General features: G+C 50.9%; 1 protein-coding gene across 1 annotated transcript in view; it reads left to right on the plus strand.

Annotated features, from left to right (window-relative positions):
* Positions 1-15,702, plus strand: part of CD99 (CD99 molecule (Xg blood group)) — a 31,085-nt gene extending 15,383 nt beyond the window's left edge. The window contains exons 2-10 of the mRNA XM_042926556.1: positions 1,965-1,997; positions 2,251-2,295; positions 2,862-2,909; positions 3,571-3,639; positions 5,232-5,276; positions 7,876-7,932; positions 8,930-9,043; positions 14,495-14,551; positions 15,442-15,702. Of these exons, the coding sequence (XP_042782490.1) occupies positions 1,965-1,997; positions 2,251-2,295; positions 2,862-2,909; positions 3,571-3,639; positions 5,232-5,276; positions 7,876-7,932; positions 8,930-9,043; positions 14,495-14,551; positions 15,442-15,467 (494 nt within the window). The 3' untranslated portion in view covers positions 15,468-15,702. The remainder of the gene's footprint in view (positions 1-1,964; positions 1,998-2,250; positions 2,296-2,861; positions 2,910-3,570; positions 3,640-5,231; positions 5,277-7,875; positions 7,933-8,929; positions 9,044-14,494; positions 14,552-15,441) is intronic.
* Positions 15,703-21,439: the final 5,737 nt, after the last annotated feature.

Below are 21,439 nucleotides of genomic sequence, written 5' to 3' on the forward strand. Positions count from 1 at the left end.
ATGCGCACACAGACCATGCACACATGTGTATGTAGGCACACACACATGCATGCACACAGAGGCTGTGCACACGTGTATACATGCACACGCAGAGACCATGTGCACATGTGTATATATCCACACACACATGCACACACAGGCCATGCACATGTATATATCCACACGTATGCACACAGACCATGCACGCACATGTACACACACATACACACATTTGCACGCCCACAGATCGTGCACACGTCTGTATATATCCACACATGCGCACACAGACCATGCACACGTATATATCCACACATATGCACACAGAGCATGCACATGCATGTACACATGCATACACACATATGCACGCCCACAGACCGTGCACACGTGTGGATATATCCACACATGCACACACAGACCATGCAGACATATATATGCACACGCATGTACACATGTATACACACATATGCACACGTCTGTATATATCCACACATGCGCACACAGACCATGCACACATGTGTATATAGGCACACACATGCATGTACACAGAGGCCGTGCACACGTGTACACATGTACACACATGCACACGCAGAGACCATGTGCATGTGTGTATATATCTACACATACATGCACACACAGACCATGCACACGTATATATCCACACATATGCACACAGACCATGCACGCACATGTGCACATGCATACACACGTATGCACTCACACAGACTATGCACACGTGTGTATATATCCACACACAAGTGCACAGACCACGTACACGTATATATCCACACATATGCACACAGACCATGCACGTGCATGTACACATGCACACACACAAACCACACCTACACACGCCTGCACATGTGCGCACACACATGCACACACACACACACACACACACACACACACACACGACAGAGGGGACAATCACAGACCCCAGCCTGGGTCACACGTCGCATAGAAGCGAACATCTCCCCACCCTGACCTGGCTCCCGGGGATGTTCGTGCAGCCTGAAATGTCTAGCACTTCCTGAGCTGGGGCTGGTGCCCCTTAACATTCTGACCTCACAGGTACCGTCACTGGCCTTACAGCTGACCGGACAGCCCGATCAGGCTTCTCCAAGGCTCGTCCCCTTTCCTCTCCTGCAGCCCATCAGAAATGGCTTCTGAACAACAGCACTAAAATGGTTTCAATAAACGCGGTAGCAACGGGATCAAAGAACAAGGCACATCAGGGCACTTTCCCCCCTTCTCGGGGACCCGGGAGCTTAAGCAATATTTTTGTGTGTGTTCTGTGGGTTGTCTGCTGATTCTGCAGGAAGCATAGTTCGGCTGTGTGGTCACAGGGTCACAGACGTGGGTCACATGAGGCGCGAGTTTTCCCTCTGTGTGTTTTCCATCATGTGGGAACTCGTTACTCATTTAATGCAAGGGGTCTGCTGTTCATGAATCAGGCTCGGACCAAATCAGCACGTTTTCTGACTCTCGTAACTGCAGCTACGTTTTAAGATCATTGCCGTTTCGAACGTCCCCCGATGTCTTACTTTTCGGGGTGTGAATGTGGACATGGGGGCCAGATGAGAAGCCCCAGCTGGTCCTACATTTTAAAAAGCTGCCAGGGGCGCCTGGGGGGGGGGGTCAGTCGGTTGAGCGTCCGACTTCGGCTCAGGTCACGATCTCGCGGTCCATGAGTTCGAGCCCCACGTCGGGCTCTGTGCTGACGGCTCGGAGCCTGGAACCTGCCTCGGATTCTGTGTCTCCCTCTCTCTGACCCTCCCCTGTTCATGCTCTGTCTCTCCCTGTCTCAAAAATAAATAAAACATTAAAAAAAAAAAGTAAAAAAAAAATAAGTAAACGTTAAAAAAAAAATTTTAAAGCCAGCAACCTCACAAAACCCATCAGCCCCTTTCTGTGTATTTCGTTAATTTTCACGTTTGTACGTTTCTTATACGTAATCAGACTTTTTTTTTTTCTTTTTTGCCTCGTAGGCCAGGATTTCGATTTGTCGGATGCCCTCGACGGTGAGTGCTCTTAAAATTTCGTAGCTGTGACAAGTGGGAGGTAATGTTAAAATTTAGGCTCACACAGGACAGTGAGTTTTACCCGCACGTAGTTAAGTATAGCACAGCCTGTACGGGGGTCAATGCCTTCGTATACACCGTATACATGCTCTTGGTCTCAGTGAAAACCTTGCTCGACACCTGTTAATGGCGGGTCCTCAGCGGGCTCAGAGTTCCCGAGCAGTCTCGCTCACAGACTGTCTTTTCTCTTTAGACAGTAACAAGAAACCCACAGCGCCCCCCAAGAAGCCCGGCACAGGTAAGAGGCGGACGTCCCTGGCGGGCACGGGACAGATCCCCGCCGTCCCCCCCCCCCCCCCGTCGGCCCCCAGAGCTGCTGGTGAACCCCGTGGGCCCCCTGGTTTCTCTGCAGAAACCAGGGCTGACGTCCTTGTGGGTTACCAGCTGCCAAAGGGTGTGGGACCAGAGAGCGTTGCAACCCCTAGACGTAGCTGCAGCTCGGAAAGGGTTCGGAACACGCAGGCCACCTGGGTCATCAGGGAGGCTCCCGTCGGGTGGTCCCGCACGTCTGGGCCTGGAGACGCCCATCGCAGGTGCACGGCCGCCCACACACGGTGTCACATGTCTGTCCCCAGCGCTCCGAGCCTTGCCTCCCCCGAGGCTGTGGCCACTCTTGGGGGCTTGGGTTCGCCCGTGGCTCTTTTCATGTGACGGGTCAGGAATGCGGCTCTGACGTTCTGACCTTGGTGAGACTGGGGCCAGGAAAAGTGTTTAGGGAGCTGGGGAAGCAGGGTCTTCTCTGTCTGTGTAGGGGTCTGAATTCCTCCCCGGAGCCTCGGGGCTGATGACACATTTCCCTTGCAGACAGTTCGGACTTGAACTTGGAAGACGCCCTCGGCGGGGGAGGAAGCCGTAAGTATGGTTTTCGGAAGTCTCCCGTGTGGCTGACGGTCCTTCCGATCGCCGCATGAGTATCATTCCCACGAGCGTCGTCTCTCGGAAGCAAGCGATGGCTGTCACCCCCCAAAACGCAGGCGACGGCCTGTCCTTGTTGGCCATTGCTGTTGGGTGTGTGGTTTGCCCCTGTGTGGACCTGGCGTTTATTCTTCAACGGGGCTCACCGTCTTTGGGGTGACGGTGTGAGCTCAGGCATGTGACCCGTGCACACACTCACCAAGAGCCCAGCCTGGCTTGTGGCCGCCATATTGAAATGCTCAGTCCAGTTTGAACCGTGGGCCCCGCGTTTTCCTTTGGGCTGGGTCCTGCGAATTCCGCAGCCGGTCTAGACATCTGCTTCAGTTTCTGTCGGAAACTTACAGAAGCGTGGGAAGGGCCCAGTTCTCTTGAGGGTGAGTACTGACACTGGGAAAGAAATGGGCAGGGGACTGTGTCCCGGGGTCCCCACCCTGAGAAAGGGCACACGCTAATTCGTAGCTGTTTGGGAAACCAGGCGGAGGTGAACTGATGCCTTTTCCTTGGTTTTCTTTTTTTTCGTGTGTGTGTGTGTGTGTGTGTGTGTGTGTTTGCTGACTGCAAAGTGCTCATAAATGCAACGCTTATCTTTTACAAACAGACGACCCAGTACCGCCTAAACCACCCAAACCGAAGCCTAACCCAGACCCCAAGCAGCCTGGATCTTCCGGTAAGACTCCCTCCCCTTCAGGGCCGCTGGGCGTTTCTCAGAGGATAGTGGGCTCCCTTTCAGAGAGGCGCTCATTTCACGGTGGCCTGGGCACCACGTGGGCTCCGCGGGGCAAAGTCCTGTGGGGTTTCCAGGAGTGGAAAGCAGCTTTCGAAAAGATGTTTGCTTTTTCTTAATGTTTATTTATTTTTGAGACAGACAGTGTGAGCAGGGGAGGGGCAGACAGAGAGAGAGGGGAACACAGAATCCGAAGCTGGCTCCGGGCTCCGAGCGGTCAGCACAGAGCCCAATGCAGGGCTCGCACTCATGGACCATGAGATCATGACCTGAGCCCGAGTCACATGCTCAACCGACTGAGCCCCCCAGGTGCCCCTCTGTGGACACATTTAATCTCCGCTATTTTGGGGCTCATTTCTGTAACCCAGAAATGAATTTTGTACATCGCTCCTCACTAGCCACTTAATGAAGAATCCTATTACCTGTTAATAATTTTGCCTTTGTTTTTTAGCTTTTATGAAAAGACTATCATATTACTGGCAAATGGTTTCTTGATCGCGTGTATATATTTATGTTTTTATACTTACATTTTCTCTTTCCTTCCTCTTGTATTGGAATCATTTTGCCTTGGGTAGAAAGCCCAGGACATATTCAGTTTTATCAGGGCCAGGTGCTTGTCAATGCATGTGGTCATATATATATATTTTTTTCTTTTAACCCGTGAGTCTCACGTCATACGCTGAAGGATGTCCTCCTACAAAGTATGTGGCTTTGTGGAATGACCCGTATTTCATCATGATAGGTTTCGTGAAACTGATGCATTAAATTTGATGTGTATCAGCTAGCTATTGACCCTTAACAAAGGATCCCCAAACCCAATGTGGCCAAAAATTTTTTTAATCGTTCTGTCTCGTGAGTCTGGGCGGGGCTGGGCTGGGCGGGGCTTGAGTCTGGGCGGGGCTTGGCTGGGCGGGGCTTGAGTCTGGGCGGGGCTTGAGTCTGGGCGGGGCTTGGCTGTCCTGTGTCTGTGGTCAGTGGGTGGGTCCTCTGGGGTTGGCTTGTCTGGATGACTGAGGTCACTGTGCCACGAGCTTCGGTGAGCCCCTCTCAATGGGCAAGACCACCCGGCCCAACGGAGGCTACTTTAAACTACTGGCTTGGCTTCCATTTTGACAACTTAACCTCTGAGTCTCGTGGCCGAGTCCAGAGTCGAGACGTGAACAAAATGTGTCACCAGTAATGGGGGGAGTGAACAGGTAGGGCTATTACTGAGGTTCCTTTGGGATCATTTCATGTATATTCATCCAAAAGATTGCTATATGTTTTCCTTTTTCTGTTTTTTGTTTTTTTGGAGTCTTTTTCAGGCTCTGTAGCAGAGTTTTTGGTGAGGCTAACTTCAGGAGCTTAAAATAGAATTGGGAATTAAATTGTCATTGCATACTGGAGACATTTCTTCCAGAAAGTATACTCCCTGTTGGATTGCGCCTGTCCCCGCTCTGCTTTTGATCCTGATGGTGTTTTCTTTTGTTCCGAGACATCGAGACCCTCCTGACAGTCCCAGGATAGCACATAACACTTGTGTTTTTCTCTCCTAGGTGGCTTCTCGGATTCCGATCTCCTCGATGGAGCCTCAGATGCAGGTAGAACGATGACTTCTTCTCTTTCCTCCCTGTCACCCACCTGTTGTGCAGAATCACGGCGGGGTCTAGGCTCATAGCACTCAGTGATGCAGATGCATCAAGGCTGTGGACCGTAAGACGTGCTCCACGGGGGCTGGTCCCCGGGAGCTGTGTTGACCGCAGGCAGCTACCCGCCGTATGCACGGGCTGGAAGCCGGCCAGACAGGCCTTTCTTGACGTTTCCTGGATGCACCAATCACCTGTTTTGTCGGTGACTGTTTGGTGCTGCGGATGAAGTAAGGTCTGAGCCACCCAGGCGCCCCACTTTTTCTTCTTTTGAGAGAGACAGCGTGAGTGAGCGAGGGGCAGAGAGGCAGAGACACAGAGAATCTCACAGGGGGCAGAGAGTGAATCCCGAAGCCGGGCTCGCGCTCACCTGACGCGGGCCTCCGACTCACAAACCGTAAGATGGTGACCTGAGCCGAAGTCGGATGCTTAACCGACTGAGCCACCCAGGGGCCCCTCTACCTCTTGCTTTAAAATCTTAGGTTGGAATAGGGTCCAAAACAGTCCTTAAATATACTACATATTACATAAATGAGTAAAAATGGTAATATAAAGTAAGTATAGTAATATATGTGTTTATAGTAAGTAGAATATATTTATGTGTGTTTGTTATCATTTACCTTACATTTATGTGTATTTACATGTTGGTTACATTTACGGTATATTTACGTATATTTACATATGAATTTACACGTACTTTGTCTTAACATATTCTTGACCGTTGAACAACACGGGTTTGTCTCCACGGGTCCACTTACACGTGCCCTTATTTCAGTAAATACGGCACGGTCCTGCAAATGCATTTTCTTTCTGACGACTTTCTTAATTACATTTTGTTTTCCCTTGCTCCCTTTATTCTAAGAATACCGTGTCGACTGTTTATGTGTTCGGTAAACCTTCCTGTCAACAGTAGGGTATTCGTAGTTAAGTTTTTGGGAAATCGAAAATTGTACACCAATTTTTTCTTTCCTTCTTTCTTTCCTTCTTTCTTCCTTTCTTTCTTCCTTTCTTTCTTTGTTTCTTTCCTTCTTTTTCTTTCTCTTTCTTTCGTCCTTTCTTTCTTTGTTTCTTTCCTTCTTTTTCTTTCTCTTTCTTTCGTCCTTTCTTTCTTTCTTTCCTTCTTCCTTCCTTCCTTCCTTCCTTCCTTTCTTTCCTTCTTTCTTCCTTTCTTTGTTTCTTTCTTTCTTTCCTTCTTTCTTTCTTTCTTTCTTTCCTTCTTTCTTTCTTTCTTTCTTTCTTCCTTTCTTTCTTTCTTTCCTTCTTTCTTTCTTTCCTTCTTTCTCTTTCTTCCTTTCTTTCCTTCTTTCTTTCCTTCTTTCTTCCTTTCTTTCTTCCTTTCTTTCTTTCTTCCTTTCTTTGTTTCTTTCTTTCCTTCTTTTTCTTTCTCTTTCTTTCGTCCTTTCTTTCTTTCTTTCCTTCTTCCTTCCTTCCTTCCTTCCTTCCTTTCTTTCCTTTTCTTCCTTTCTTTGTTTCTTTCTTTCTTTCCTTCTTTCTTTCTTTCTTTCTTTCCTTCTTTCTTTCTTTCCTTCCTTCTTTCTTTCTTTGTTTCTTTCTTTCTTTGTTTCTTTCTTTCTTTCCTTCTTTCTTTCTTTCCTTCTTTCTCTTTCTCTTTCTTCCTTTCTTCCTTTCTTTCCTTCTTTTTTCCTTCTTTCTTTCTTTCTTTCTTCCTCTTTCTTTCTTTCTTTCTTTCTTCCTCTTTCTTTCTTTCTTTCTTCCTTTCTTCCTTCCTTTCTTTCTTTCTTTCTTTCTTCCTTTCTTTCTTTCTTTCCTTCTTTCTTTCTTTCTCTTTCTTTCTTCCTTTTTTTTCTTCCTTTCTTTCTTTCCTTTTCTTTCTTTCTTTCTTTCTTTCTTTCTTTCTTTCTTTCTTTCTTTCTTTAGTTTTCCACCCATTTTGAGACAGAGAGAGACGGGGGCAGGGGTTTGAACAGGGGAGGGGCAGAAAGAGAGGGAGAGAGAGAGAGAATCCCAAGCAGGCTCCATGCCGTCAGCACAGAGCCCAACTCAGGACTCAGTCTCATGAGATCATGACTTGAGCTGCCATCGAGAGTCAGATGCTTAACCGACTGAGCCCCCCAGGAGCCCCACGTACACGGATTTTCAACCACACAGGGAGCAGACGCTGCTAATCCCCTTTCGTTGTTCAAGGGTCCCCTGTACGTATCCGGGAGTCAACAGGGATGTGCCTTCGATCTCCTCGTAGCCAGGGGCTGGGTCTCAGGTGGGCTCCGAGGCCCTGGCTGGGATCCTTGCTGAGCCCAGCGAGAGGGGCCAGAGGCCTGAGGCAGCCAGGACTCACTAGGTCTCCTGGAGTCCACCATGGGAGCGGTGGTCTCAGTCAGGTGCATGGGGGCAAGCCCGAAGTTCCCTTTAGCCAAGTGGGGACGTCCCCGCTCAACAACGGGAAAGGACAGGTGTGCCCAGCCTTGTCTCTGCAAGGTCATTCCCAAGTTCCCTTCGCAGCTCGAGGTCCCGGGAGTTGATCCTCAGTGGGAGTTTGTCTTTACCAAAAATCTGCCTGACGCAACTCATCTGCCAGCCTGTTTCTCCGTTGCAGGGGGCGGTGGCGATGGCCCCGGCGGTGGAGGCCCGAGGCCTGATGGGGAGGAGCAGGGTAGGTATCCCTGGTTTCTGATGCCTGGAGTTTCTCACACACGCTGTTGAGAGACAGCAGAATGGGCTGCTCAAGACCACACTTGTCGTGCTGGCTGTGTCATCCTAAAGATGCTGGCACACGGGGCACCGAAGCTGGTGGTTGGTCCGAGCCACACACGCCCCAAGCGCTCAGCTGAAAAGCTGGCTGACCGCCCTTCGGGGACACAGCCCAGGGGTGTCGACGTGACCTGCATTTTAAGTTCGTCTTCCCAGAGTGCCCTAAGAAGGAATGCCAGCAGTCTTGCCCCGGGTTCCTCAGAGGAACAGAACCGTTGGGATCCATCTATCTACAGATATGGGTACAGATACACAGGAAGAGATTGATTCTAAGGAATCGCCCCACATGACTGGGGAGGCTGCCTTCTGCAAGCCGGGGGCTCAGGAGAGGCGTTGGGGTGGTTCAGTCCCAGTGCAAAGGACTGACAACCAGCAGAGCCGAGGGGGACGAGTCCCCGCTGAGTCTGAAATCCCGAGAAGCAGGAACGCCCATGTGCAAGGGCAGCAGACAATGGATGTCCCAACGCCCACTCTGGGAATGAACGGGAACACCGTCCTGGCAAATCAGACGGAACATACAGAGGGGTTCAGCGGCTTTGATTTCCAGAAAATGCGTGGAGACGGTGATGCCACATGACCTCGGACTGGTCCCAGAGGGGCACCACGCACGGTCGGCCGTGTTGCCCCCCCTGAGAGTTTCCACGTTGAACTGTTGGGACCCGAGCACTGGCCTTAGTTAGGGCAGGAGAGGAGTCAGGGTGTCCCATCCAAAATGGTGCCCGTAGTCAAACAGATTCCAATTCCCGATGGGAGTTTCGGGGAGCAGTGTGGCTGGCCCTTCGTGTCATGCACATGGATTGGAGGTGGGAGTTGGGCAAGGCTCAGGAGTGGGGTTTCCTCCACGGTCACCCTGTGGTCACGGGGTCCCCAGTAACGGTGCCTTGTGCTTCTTCCCACAGCTGACTCCCCTGGGGTGGTCCCTGGCATCGTGGGGGCCGTGGTGGTGGCCGTGGCTGGGGCAATTTCTAGCTTTATCGCCTACCAGAAGAAAAAATTGTGCTTCAAAGAAAACGGTAAGGTTTTCGCAATAGCTTCCTTTCTTTTGTGCCTTACTAACTGGAAATCTGTGCTTTCTTAAAACTAAAACAAACCAGAAGTCTGGTTGGCATGAGACATGTGCAAGGCTGCTGATAGTTCAGGAAATCGCTGTAAATTTGGAAGTCACTAACCACCCCTGTCGTTTTGGGTTTTCCGTCTGTGAAATGGGGAGGTGGTCATCTGCGCGCCAAGGGCCTTTTGTAAGGATTCGTAAGGCTGTGTGTCAAAGTCTTGACGGGTTGGTTGAAGAAATGTTAGGGTTTAGAAACATTTGTTCGTCGTTACTTACGATCGCGGCCACCTCATCATCCTTTGGACAAGAGCGATGGCTGGGGGGCCGCCATATTGTTTTCTCCACCCAAGGAAATTAAAATCGAAACACAGGGCAACTGATTCCTTTTCTGGTACAATCCCGTACCAACAGGTAGTTGAGAGGGTTCTTGGATGGGATATAAAATTTATAGGTGACTGTAGACAGTGCCTCACTTACTGACATAGGGATTGGAATTGCACTGTTGGGTGTTTTGGGACCATATATGCAAGAGTCCCTGAATTACATAGGATTTGCTGTGGCGTCAGTAACTTCTGTTTTGAACGTAGCTCACGTTCATGCATCTCTGGGTCACTCTGTCCAGGTCACTTGCTTTCCCTCTTGCAAGAATAATGACGGGTAGGCTCTGATGTGGTTTCAAGGGTCCCATGGACTGTGGATGCTACTCCTCCTTGGAGGAGCCTCATGATGTCTGAACTCCCGACCTACTGGTGGCTTCAATTACATATTCATTCTTAGCTGTCGCCTTCCATCTTCAAGGACCACTGCCTAAGGACTCTGGGGAACTTCACAAAAGATGTCATTAGATGGTGACACACAGTTAGACTATAGGGTGGGAGTCTACCCTTAATCTCCCATCATTCCAGATTTTTAGATTCACAAACTCCATTTCTATATAGCCTGAAATTGAAAGTCCCCAACAGCACCCTTACTGTCTTCTTGCAGTGAAGGCTAAGAGTGCCTGATTATGTCTATTTACCACATATGACTGGGTGACTTCCATCAGGGGTGCTCAGGTCACTGTGCCTGGTTGCCTGAATGTTGAATGTCCAGGATGCCCAAATGGACAGGTGACCAAGGTCAAAGATGTGCCCAAGTGAACTGCTGGTCAAGGTCAAGGACGTGGCCAAATGGACGGATGGCCAAGGTCAAGGACATGCCCAAGTGGACCGCTGGCCAAGGTCAAGGACGTGCCCAAGTGGACCGCTGGCCAAGGTTAAGGATGTGCCCAAATGGAAGGATGGCCAAGGTCAAGAAAATGCTCTTGGAAGACATGCAACGAGGAACGAGAGAGGGGAAACCAATGAAAACACCTGTTGCTTCTCCTAGAAATAGCAGAGAGGCTAAATAGTTGGGGATTCAGGAGAAGTGCATCTCTGTTTCTGTTTCAACTTCATTTCTGTCACACTGTATGAAGACGCTCAGCCAGGAGAGGAGGAAGGCACCCTGCTAGGGAAGAATGCACAGGAAGTGCAGGCACAACGATTTCCTGAAAATCTGTAGGTGATCTTCAAATCCAAACTGGGTTTCCAAATCCCGTCAGATTCTGATGTCACAAAGCATTCTGTCACCTTGTCTTAGCAAGGGACGTGTCCTCCCTTGGATGCTGTGGTGCTATTTGACATCCATATGCCAAAGCACAGGGACTTGGGCAAGTACTCAGGAGTCCTCATGGAGATGACGTTGTCCAATATTTGGAATGGGATCAGGACCTTGGAAAACTAACTGTTCTCCATTCTCTCCGCACCTCATTCCTGGGTCTTAGAACATTCTGGTCATTGCATGGCATGAAAATCAAAATCTCCCCAGGTAGGAATAGTTGAATTTACAATTTTCAAAAATAAAAGCTGCCTTTCCTGAAGAATGGGCTGAGGGCAGTCCGTGACTCAACGTATGGGAGCGAGGACCTAGCTAAATTCATTTCCCCAGAATGTCATCCAGTCTTCCACTCTGCATGAGCCAAATTAGATTGCGGGTGACTTTACAATCTTTATTTGTTTTGTGGTTTTTATGGGGTTCATGATCTTAGCTGATGTAGATGTACAAAGAAAAAGTAAAAAAAAAAAGAGCAAAGGAAGAGGCAAAACATAACAAGGAAAGGAAGCTGGGGGTTCTGGTTTCAGTTGTTAGGCATTTTTGTCTGTGGCCATAAAATGTCCAGTGTTATGACAAAATTAGGTTCTATTTTTCTATAAACCGTAAGATGTTAATGCAGAAGAGTATTTTTTCTGAGTGTGTGAATAGACATTTTGGTGTTTCGACCTGTGTTATGGGATCAAGTTCTGTGTTGGTCTCACCATCGGGCACACAAGTCCCTAGACCCTCCAGGGGTCTGTGCGGGGCCATTTATAGGTTTTGTTGCCAGGATAGTTGTTTAAAGAAGCACATACCCAGATGTCACTGTGGGCTTGGACATTTTGCAAGGAGGATGTGGCCCCAGTGCGTCCCAGTGGTTGAAGAGATGCCATGGTTTGGGGCTGTTTCTAAAGAATGTGATTTTCCAGGACTTTGTTATTGCATTGGAGTTTGTCGTGTCTCTTGAGTCTGCATGCAGGTCAGTGTCGAACAAGGGGGTGCCAACTGAAGTTTTCTCTCAGCGTGGAGGTGTGTCGATCACATGCTAGCTGTCTTGATACGAATTTATTAAAAAAAATTTTAATGTTTACTTTTGAGAGAGACACAGATGGAACATGAACAAGGGAGGGGCAGAGAGAGAGTGAGGGAGACACTAAATCAGAAGCAGACTCCAGGCTCTGAGCTGTCAGCACAGAGCCCAACATGGGGCTCCAACTCAGGAACTGTGAGATCATGACCTGAGCCGAAGTTGGACGCTTGACCGAATCAGCCCCCCAGGCGCCCCGATAGCAATTTATTTAAATGCTTTTTGGTATCACGTTCCGAGCTGACGCCCAGAAAAGTATCCACGGCTGACGAAATTTGGTAGATGTGTCCTTTGGTCCTAATGATTTGGACATGTTCCTAAGGGTTGAGTGTGTTTTTCTAACAAATGGTGCACATTGGGCTGTTGAGAGCCGTTTTGGATGTGGGCCTGTGGTCGGTCCCACTTCAGCATCTTAGTAGCAGATGCTTGAGGCGTTGCTGGAGTGTGCAGCTGGGGCGTCCCTCCCCTGTCTTTCCCTCCCTCCCTGCTTGTCTCCCCACTCCTGCCCCCCTCTCCTCCTTGATGTTGGTTTCGTTTCGGATTCGGCTTCCTGTTGCACTTTGGTGTCTAATCATTGCTGCGAAAAAGAAAAAAATGTCTCGAAAGCCTGCTGTATACTTCTGAGCCCCAACAGTGTCTTTGTCCGAGCTGGCGGCTGCTTTCGGGGGCTTTGCTGGACCCGCCTCAGACCTCTGCAAAGTTTACCTTTGCTGTTTTTATTTTATTTTTTTTGTTTTTTGTTTTTTGTTTTTTTCTTTCCTTTCCCGACCTTTCGTTTCAGACCAGCCGAGGATGTAGGCACGCACAGAACGCCCCGTGCAGGCCCGAAGACGTTCCCGTGTGGTCAGTGTTTGTCCGCTAAGCCTCAGAGCCGAGCACTTGCCCCTGTCCGTATGCCTAGTCGGTCGCCGCGGTGAGGGGGTCGTCCCCGGCCGGGGTGTGTGTTTCCTGCCTTCCAGATGGCACGGAGGCTCATAATGTTGTCTTAGGTCCCACGCGTAGGTAGCCTCACGACGTGCGGAAGAAGGCGCAGATTTTCTTTTAAGCTTGAATTCACTGCCAGGGAAGAGTGGCGAGGGGTTGAGGGGTCGGCCGTACAACATCACCACGTTCCTGACCGTCGAGTTCCTGTTTGCTAGCCAACCGGGCAGGAGGGCAGGGAGCTGTCCCCGCGGTCCCTGGAGGGTCCCCAGGGTCACCGGGTTTCTACGTCCCCGTGCAACTTGGCATCTCTGATTTTGCGGCTTGTGGGGTTTTCTGGCGCATTGCCCCCACTCTGTGTCCGAGGAAGCAGTTTCCAGCTGTCTCTCTCACCAGGCTTCGTAAAACGGGTGAATGTCCCCCCCTTTCCCTAAAAACCCCAGGACGTTACAATCGCGGAGTCAGTCGGCCGACAGTCTGAGTGGAGGGTCTGTGTGGCCCCAAGAGCAAAGCCCTCAGTGGGACCTACAATCAGGCGCTGCTGGGCCGTGCTCCTGAGTGCTCCCCCACAGCCTCGATCGGGGTTCTGAGTGCTCGGTGTGTGTGATAGAAATAGTCCTGGGGCTTGGGGACCCCCCCCCTCCAGCCTGCCCCAAAGCTGCAGTGTCTCTAACGGCTTACACGGGGACACGAGGTGACGATGAACAAGTGCCTGTGTGCAATCCGGGGTCCCCTCAGGGGCCTGCAGCATGGGGGGCCCGGGGACAGGTGCCCCGTGTTTCCAGGGTAGGTATGCGTCCCCCTGGAGACGGGGAATGTGGCCGTGCGTCCCTGCCCACAAGGCCTGGGCCTCCCTGCCCAGGGTTGGCCTCGCCTCGGGCCACACTGACCCCCGGGGGTTTTGCAAGAGGCTAGAGCTGGATCTGGGAGAACCGCCCCGGGGCTTTGGGGTTTTGTCCCGCGGCCCCGCCCACCCGGGTGTGACAAAGTCCCGGCTGAATCACAGCCAACACCACCCACCCACCCACGGGGCCTGGCTTCCTGCTCCCCCCCTCCCCCGCGCCTTGTGCGTGCGGATGCTGGGGGTCAGGACGCAGCCCTGCTCCCAAGACCGCAGACCCCGCCCTGTGCCACACGGCGTCCAGCCCACGCACCCCCCGACCGCGAGGCCTTCGGAACGTCCTGCAAAGCTGGCATCCCGTGACCACACGCGCCCGAGCCTCAGACGCCCTGTTACGTGTCGCCGACAACATTCGCCCCACGTGGACGTTCCCGCTAGGAGTCCTCACTGTGCCTTGTGGGCGTTTTCCAGGCACACCCCCCCCCCCCAGCGTGAGCGGTTCGTCTGCGACCTGCCGTGGGTGTTGAGGCCCCCCTGTCGCCGAAAACGTGCCCCTTGCGCTCCTGAGCGAGGCCACCGTCGGGAAATAAACGCTTTTTGCACGCGAAGCTGGGACTTGTCTTGAATTCCGTCGATTTGGGCTGCGTATCCGCGGTGGGGTTTTGGGGGGCGGGGTGTCTGGGGGCAGGTCGAGTCTGCTTTCGTGCCTAGCAACGGAAATTTGGAAAGTGACAAGAACATGACAAGGAGACCCAAGCGCAAGCCGAGGGGACCCCGTTAGCCATGGATTCCCCCCACCCCACCCTGTGGATGGGGCTGTGTTTGCACCTTTCCTGCTCCCTGTGGTGCTGGGGGGCAGGCGGGACGCTGGGGGGCTGATTCAGCCTCACGGATACCAAGGGGCCTTCTCTGGATTCACCCCCGGGGGCATCTTTTCTGCTTCCTTTCAGCCGACCAAGGTGACGTGAGCTCCAAAAACCAGCAGAGCACCAACTCGGACCAACCCGGTGAGCACAAGGCCTTTCTGTCTTCTGTCCCGTCCGCCCGGCCCCGGCCCCCTGCCTCCGCCGTGCGTCCCCCGGTTGTCCCGGGACAATGCAGGACGTGGGATGTGGACCTTTACGCCCCCATGCTTGCCAGGGCGTTGGTTCCGGGCCGCGGGATAAACCGGGCTGGGATCCAGGCTTCAGAGGGCACCCACTTTGGCCTCAGACGCTCTTTCAATGCCCGTTAGGATGCTTTCCCCGCGGTGCATAAGGAGCCGGGAACTCAGCCCCCTGATGCGCAGCAAAGGGTTAAAGGTTCCTTTTCGGAGACGCGTGGTTTGTTCCAGTTCCTTCTAAACAGTTGTCTCCACCTGGTGCAGAATGAGGTCAAGGGGACGGGTTCTTTTAATTGTTCAAATACTTATTTATTTTTGAGACAGAGAGAGACAGCAAGGGAGGGGCAGAGAGAGAGGGGGACACGGAATCTGAAACAGGCTCCAGGCTCTGAGTTTTCAGCACAGGGCCCGACGCGGGGCTCGAACTCACGGACCGTGAGATCAGGACCTGAGCCGAAGTCGGACGCTCAACCGACTGAGCCCCCCAGGCGCCCCCAATTTAGGATATTGAAGTGCTACTTTTCTGGAAGGCTTGTTGTGTGTTTTTTTATGGGGTTTTTTTTTTTTTTTTGTAGCTTTTTTTTTTTTTTTTTGCTACACTTGATTGTTCTGTGAAATTTCTTGAAATTTCTTTCCGAAGCAGATCAGGGTCAGACTTTGCCGTTGATGGTGCATTTGGAGGTCACGTGTAGCCTCTAGTCCCGGAGGCACCTGCTTCTGGGGGTTTTAGGAAGCCGAGAGTCACGGGCGACCGGGCCCGGCTTGCAAAGTCTTTTCTTTTTGGTCTGTTTGCAGTTCAGTGGACCCTTCTGGAGAAATAAAAGCTATGCAGCCGTCGAACGCGGCCCCCGTGTTTCCAGCAGGATCCAGCCCCGACCTGCCCACGCCTGTGCTCACGTTCAGACTGTCTGTCATGTACCGCTTGACATGTGTTTTTGCCTGTTTGCACCATGCTGGGTAGAGGAACGTCACTGACACCCCGTGTTCATTCGGAGGGGACGCGTGGTCAGCTTATCCGTGGCCGCTAGGGGTTTCCCCCGGGGGGCTGTGAAAGGCCGACCACGCATCACAAAGTCGTTTGAATCCCGACCCCACTGAAGTCCCCCCCACCCCCGCCCCCATCCCGGGAGCTCTGGGCCATTGACCCCGGGAGACAGCGAGACAAGCCTTCAATTAGTGTCCTCAGAATTTCCTTCATTTGGGAGGAGTTTTGTTTTTTTGTTTTTTTTCAGATCAGACTAATAAAGAAAGAAATAAGGAACCAAGTACTTTTTCCTTAAATGCAATGCCGTGGGGTGACTCCTAAAGGCTGTGGGACACCGTGGTAGGGCTGGGGTCCCTTTTCTGGGGCTGTGTCACAAATGACCGACCTAAGGGTAGCCTTTCAGTTTTGGGATTTTCTTTCTCTCCCTGTTTCCTTCCACTGGTCTTGGTACATGGGGGACAAGGCCTTCTCAGTGTTCAGATACTCCCCTGCACGGGATACTTCTTTGCATTCAGATACTCCCCTGCATTCAGATACTCCCGTGCATCCAGATAACCCTCTGCATCCAAATACTCCCCTCCATCAGATACTCCCCCATAGCAGATGCTTCATATTCAGATACTCCCCTGCATTTAGATACTCCCCAGCATTAGATATTTCATATTCAGATACTCCCTTGCATTCAGATACTCCCCTGCATTAGATACTTCATATTCAGATACTCCCCTGCATTAGATACTTCATACTCAGATTAGCCCCCTGCCTTCAGATACTCCCCTTTCAGATACTCCCGTGCATCCAGATAACCCTCTGCATCCAAATACTCCCCTCCATCAGATACTCCCCCATAGCAGATGCTTCATATTCAGATACTCCCCTGCATTCAGATAGTCCCCAGCATTACACACTTCATATTCAGATACTCCCCTACATTCATATACTCCCCTGCATCCAGATACTCCCCTGCATTAGATACTTCATATTCAGATACTCCCCTGCATTAGATACTTCATACTCAGATTACCCCCCTGCCTTCAGATACTCCCCTGCATCCAGATACTCCCCTCCATCAGATACTCCCCTATAGCAGATGGTTCATATTCAGATACTCCCCTGCATTCAGATAGTCCCCAGCATTACACACTTGATATTCACATACTCCCCTACATTCAGATACTCCCCTGCACCCAGATACTCCCCTGCATTAGATACTTCATATTCAGATACTCCCCTGCATTAGATACTTCATACTCAGATTACCCCCCTGCCTTCAGATACTCCCCTGCATCCAGATACTCCCTTGATTAGATATTTCCCATACTCCCCTGAATTAGATACTTCATAGATACTCCCCTGCATTCAGATACTCCCCTACATCAGATAGTCTCCTCATTCTTCCATGTGGGTTTTTGTTGTCGTTGTTGTTGGGAATTTGTTACCTATAATGTCTTTACAAAATGTTTTAACTGCTTTGATGTGAAAGCTCCCTTTAACTTTGGGGTAAGACTGCCTTGTGGCAGGGCATCTCCTGACATGTTTCCTAACAGCTTGAAATGAAGGGAAAGCATACTCTTCCTCCTCGAAATAAACAAGGACTTTTGTACATTGAGAAACACTGCCCCCCACCCCCACCCCGTGTAGGGCTCTGCACGCACTGGAAGGCTGCTGACTTGCATGCTTGTATATACTCTTGGGAAGGCTTCATCGAGATGAATCGCATCAAGTGCAGAAGTTCTGATGTTCTGTTTGTCCGTGGCTCAGGTATGTGCGGAAGTGAACGTGGCCGTGTGGAGTCCAGAGGACCTAACACACATCTCAAGTGTTGGGGTAGACCAGTTGTCAGGGGGCTGAGGGCTGGGTTATCCAACACGGCTGGGTCCCAGTGCTACCTAACACACAACACCTAGGTTTACAAACGCAGCACACAGGTATCCACATTCTTCCCGAACGAGCCTTCAGGACATCATCTCGTGGACATCTCTCTTACACGTATACATTTATTTATGAATGAGTCACCCACAGCTCCCCTCTACTCTCCTGTAAGGAGACATTTATGCTTATAGTAGGACTGCAATGTATACGTGTAAGAGAGATGTCCACGAGGCTTATTTTTTCCTGGAAGGTGGGTGCACATCTTTCCAGATTCAAGTTCACACCAGGTGCGTTTCATCATAGGTTCACGTCAAGGTCGCACGGACATAAAAAGAAATGTCTGTGGTTGGCGTTGTTAGAAGGCTGTGTGTGTGAAACTGTTGACGAGAGGTGCCTGATTGTCCTCCATAGAGGCTGTGCCAATCCATGATATTCCCAGTGATGTCTCAGATATCTTCCGAAAACCCTCCTGGCTTTATGGGTCCTTGCCACTGTTAGTTGAAAATACGGTACGAAATCAAGGCTTTTACTTTGCAGTTCTCTTAACACAGGTGAGGTTGGGAATGTGTGTATGGAAAATTCACTTCTACGGCCATTTCTGGGGGACCCGTTTGAAATGCCCGTTGCCCGTTTTTATATGCATTATTGGCCCTGCTATTATTGATTCGTGGGAACTCTTTACATATGAAAGATAGTGCTGTTTTTGTTGTGAAGCTTTTTAAAAACTTACTTAAAATTTTTTTTTCTAATGTTTATTTTTGACAGAGACATAGAGCATGAGTGGAGGAGGGGCAGAGAGAGAGGGAGACAAAGAATCCCAAGCAGGCTTCAGGCTGTGAGCTGTCGGCACAGAGCCCGACCTGGGGCTCAAGCCTCTCTCAAAAATAAATAGACATTAAAAAGAAAACATGCCTCCATACAGATTTGAGCAAAGAATTTCCTTATAATTTGTTCAACATTCTCCAGGTCTGTGGGGAACTCTACATCCCATGATTTTGTATCCTCTCTGTGTCTCCTGTTTCGGTTCTGAAATAATGGTTGGATGATGATTATCTTTGCCATTTCTGTGTTTTTAATTCGTGGCCCTTGTCATTGGCTTTCTCTGGGTTTCCAGGTTCTTGCACACGGACACCCCTCGAGTCGAACTCTTAATTTCCCTGATTCCCCATCCTTTCTTATTGAATATTGTAAATATCCCAGGTCTATCATTTCCTCCCGGCTCAACTGTGGACTCTGAATATCTTCTTATTTCTATTTTCCAGAGAGTCACCATTTCCCGTTTTTTTCTTTTTTTTTCTTTCTTTTTTTTTTTTGTCAACTCAAGGGTTTTTGAAGTGTTTTGCTTTTTAATGTCCCCGTGATATTTCTGTGTTCTCAGCTTTCCTGGACTCGGTGACCAGTCAGTCTCCCGTTCTGTTGCCGTGTGTCACCAGGGTGGTGTCTGTATCATTTCTGCTTTTTTTTTTTTTTTTTCCAGCGAGCGGAAGCTTTTCTTTCTGAAAAAGCTCCCTGAACGTGGAAATGCGTGTGGATTCTCTGTGTTTCGGGTGCAGAGGACAGGAACCTGCCTTGCCAGCTGCGTCTGTGCAGGTACCCGTGTGTGTGCCCTCTGATCTCCAGCAGGTGGGGTGGGAGCGTCGTCCTGGGAGTGGGGCCACATTATGTGGTCACTCTGCGCCTCCGAAAAAGGGGGTTCAGAAGAGCATGTGCCTCCCAGGGCGCCACAGTGTGACCGTCACCAGCCTGCAGCCCGGCGTCCAAATCCCACCTGCCATCTGAGAATGGCTTTCATAACCGCAGGTGGTTTGAAAATCTCTGAGAAGTGTACTATTTTATGGCGCGTGAGAATTCTGCCACATTGGAGTTTTAGGCTCCATAAGTAACATTGGACGGGTGCACACGCCTCCTGTTTTCCTGCCGGTGGCTGCCTCCCCTCCCCCCACATAGTGGCCAAATCGAGGGGTTTCTGCAGCGGCTTGCAGAGAGGCTCCAGTGACCCCCCCTTAAGCACATTCACCGGGTTGAGATGGGGTCGCGCTGGGAGGTCATCTCCCGCGAAGGACCCGCGCCGGAAGCAAAGACGCTCGGGCCTGCCTTGCACGCACTGTGCTCATGATACTGGGACTGCAGATGCCTCTGTCTGCTGCCAAGATATTTTTGTCACCCCCAAAGGAAACCATCACGTACGGGTTTCCTGGGGCGGCCGTAACACAGCCCCACGGACGGGGCGGCTTAAACCACAGGAGCGCGTTGTCTCTGGGTGCTGGAGACCACAAGTCCGACATCCAGGCGGGGCAGAGGGTGGTTCTCCCGGAGGCTCCAGGGGAGAGCCTGTTCTGTGTCTGTGTCCCACCTTCTGGGGGCTGCGGGCGATCCTGGGCGTCCCTTGGCATGTCCCGCCCCTGCCTCTGTGTCTACACGGCCTTCTCCCTGTGTGCCTGTCTGTGTGCGAATTTCTCCCTTTTTATAGGGACCACCGGGCATATGGGGGTCGTGTCTCAGCTGGGCCCAGGGTGACCTCACGTGAAGACACCTGATTACATAGGCACCAACCCTATTTGCAAAGACGGTCACACTCTGCAGAGTTACAAGTTACCACTCCAGGAGATGATTTGGGGGCGGTGCTTTGGGGGGAACCACAATGCACCTCTGCACACTTCCCATCCCTCTGCCCTAAACCCCCAGAAACCACCAATCTCCTTTCTGCCTATGGATTTGCCTGGAGTCTGGCTTCTGTGACTGAACATACAATTTTTTTATTTTATTTTATTTTATTTTATTTTATTTTATTTTATTTTTATTTTATTTTTTATTTTTATATTTATTTTATTTTATTATTTCCTTAAAGCATCTCTGTGTCTCTGTCTCCGTCTCCCTCCCTCTCTACACACACCTGTGTGCACCCCCAAACGCATCTGTTTTATAAGGATGTTCCGCGGACACAGAAAAGGCGTTCCCGACACATGCACACATTGCTAGATGCCAGGAAAAAAAAAATGCAAAATAGATCGAGGTTCATTTCCCCTTTTCCATGTCTTTGGCCCAAATTCAGTTTGGTTTTTTTTTGGGGGGGGGTGGAAATACAAACAGCTTTCACAACCAGGCTTTATGATGATGATGATGATGATGATGATGAGTTTCTTTTCCCGTGCACTCACGCCATTTAGGAGACGGGTTCAGAGCGTTTGGGAAATTGTAACTTTGTGTTGTTCCCGCCGAGACAGGCGGCCCGCAGGGTGGTGTGGCTAATCGAGACAGAAGAATCACACAGCCTCAGGGGAAACACGCTATCGACTCTGGGAAAATAGGGGAAAAAATCACAGGAAAATAGGAAAAGAAAAACAAACAAAAAAAAAGTAGGACCCATCAGGAGAGCCGGGTTCTGGGCCCGGAGAACTGCTTTGAAGCCTGAGATCCAGGCACAGGCTGGGTTCTCCCGAGGCCTCTCTCCCCGTGGAAAGAGGTCATTTGCAGCCTGCCGCCCCCTTGCGAAGGCTCTTCGGATGCCCCTCTGCGTTCAGACCCTGCCCGCTCCCCCAGCGGCCCGGTGGGTGTCCCCGTGGCCTGCAATGCCACACCGCCCTCCTCTGGTTTCATTTCCTGAGTCCCCTCCGCTCTGTCATCCTCAGCCAGCACCTGGCAGCTCACGGGTGCCCGGCTAAGAACCCGTGTGCGTGCACAGTATTTGTGGAACGAATGCGCGAGCTCCTGTGATGCACCCCCTCCCCCTCCCCTCCCCCTCCCCTCCCCCTCCGCATCCCCGGAAGCAGAAAGCCTGGAATCCAACCATCCCTGTGTAGGGAGCGTCCTCCCAGTGCCCGGGGTGCAGGCCTTTGATGTAGCTGAACCTCCCAGGCCTGGCGATGCCTGTTTCCAGCCCTGACGGAGGGCGGGAGGCTGGCTGCGGGTGTGTCCTCGGCGTGCGAGCCCTTGCTG

The sequence above is a fragment of the Panthera leo genome, chromosome Y (genome assembly GCF_018350215.1).
Source record: "Panthera leo isolate Ple1 chromosome Y, P.leo_Ple1_pat1.1, whole genome shotgun sequence".
Lineage (NCBI taxonomy): Eukaryota > Metazoa > Chordata > Mammalia > Carnivora > Felidae > Panthera > Panthera leo.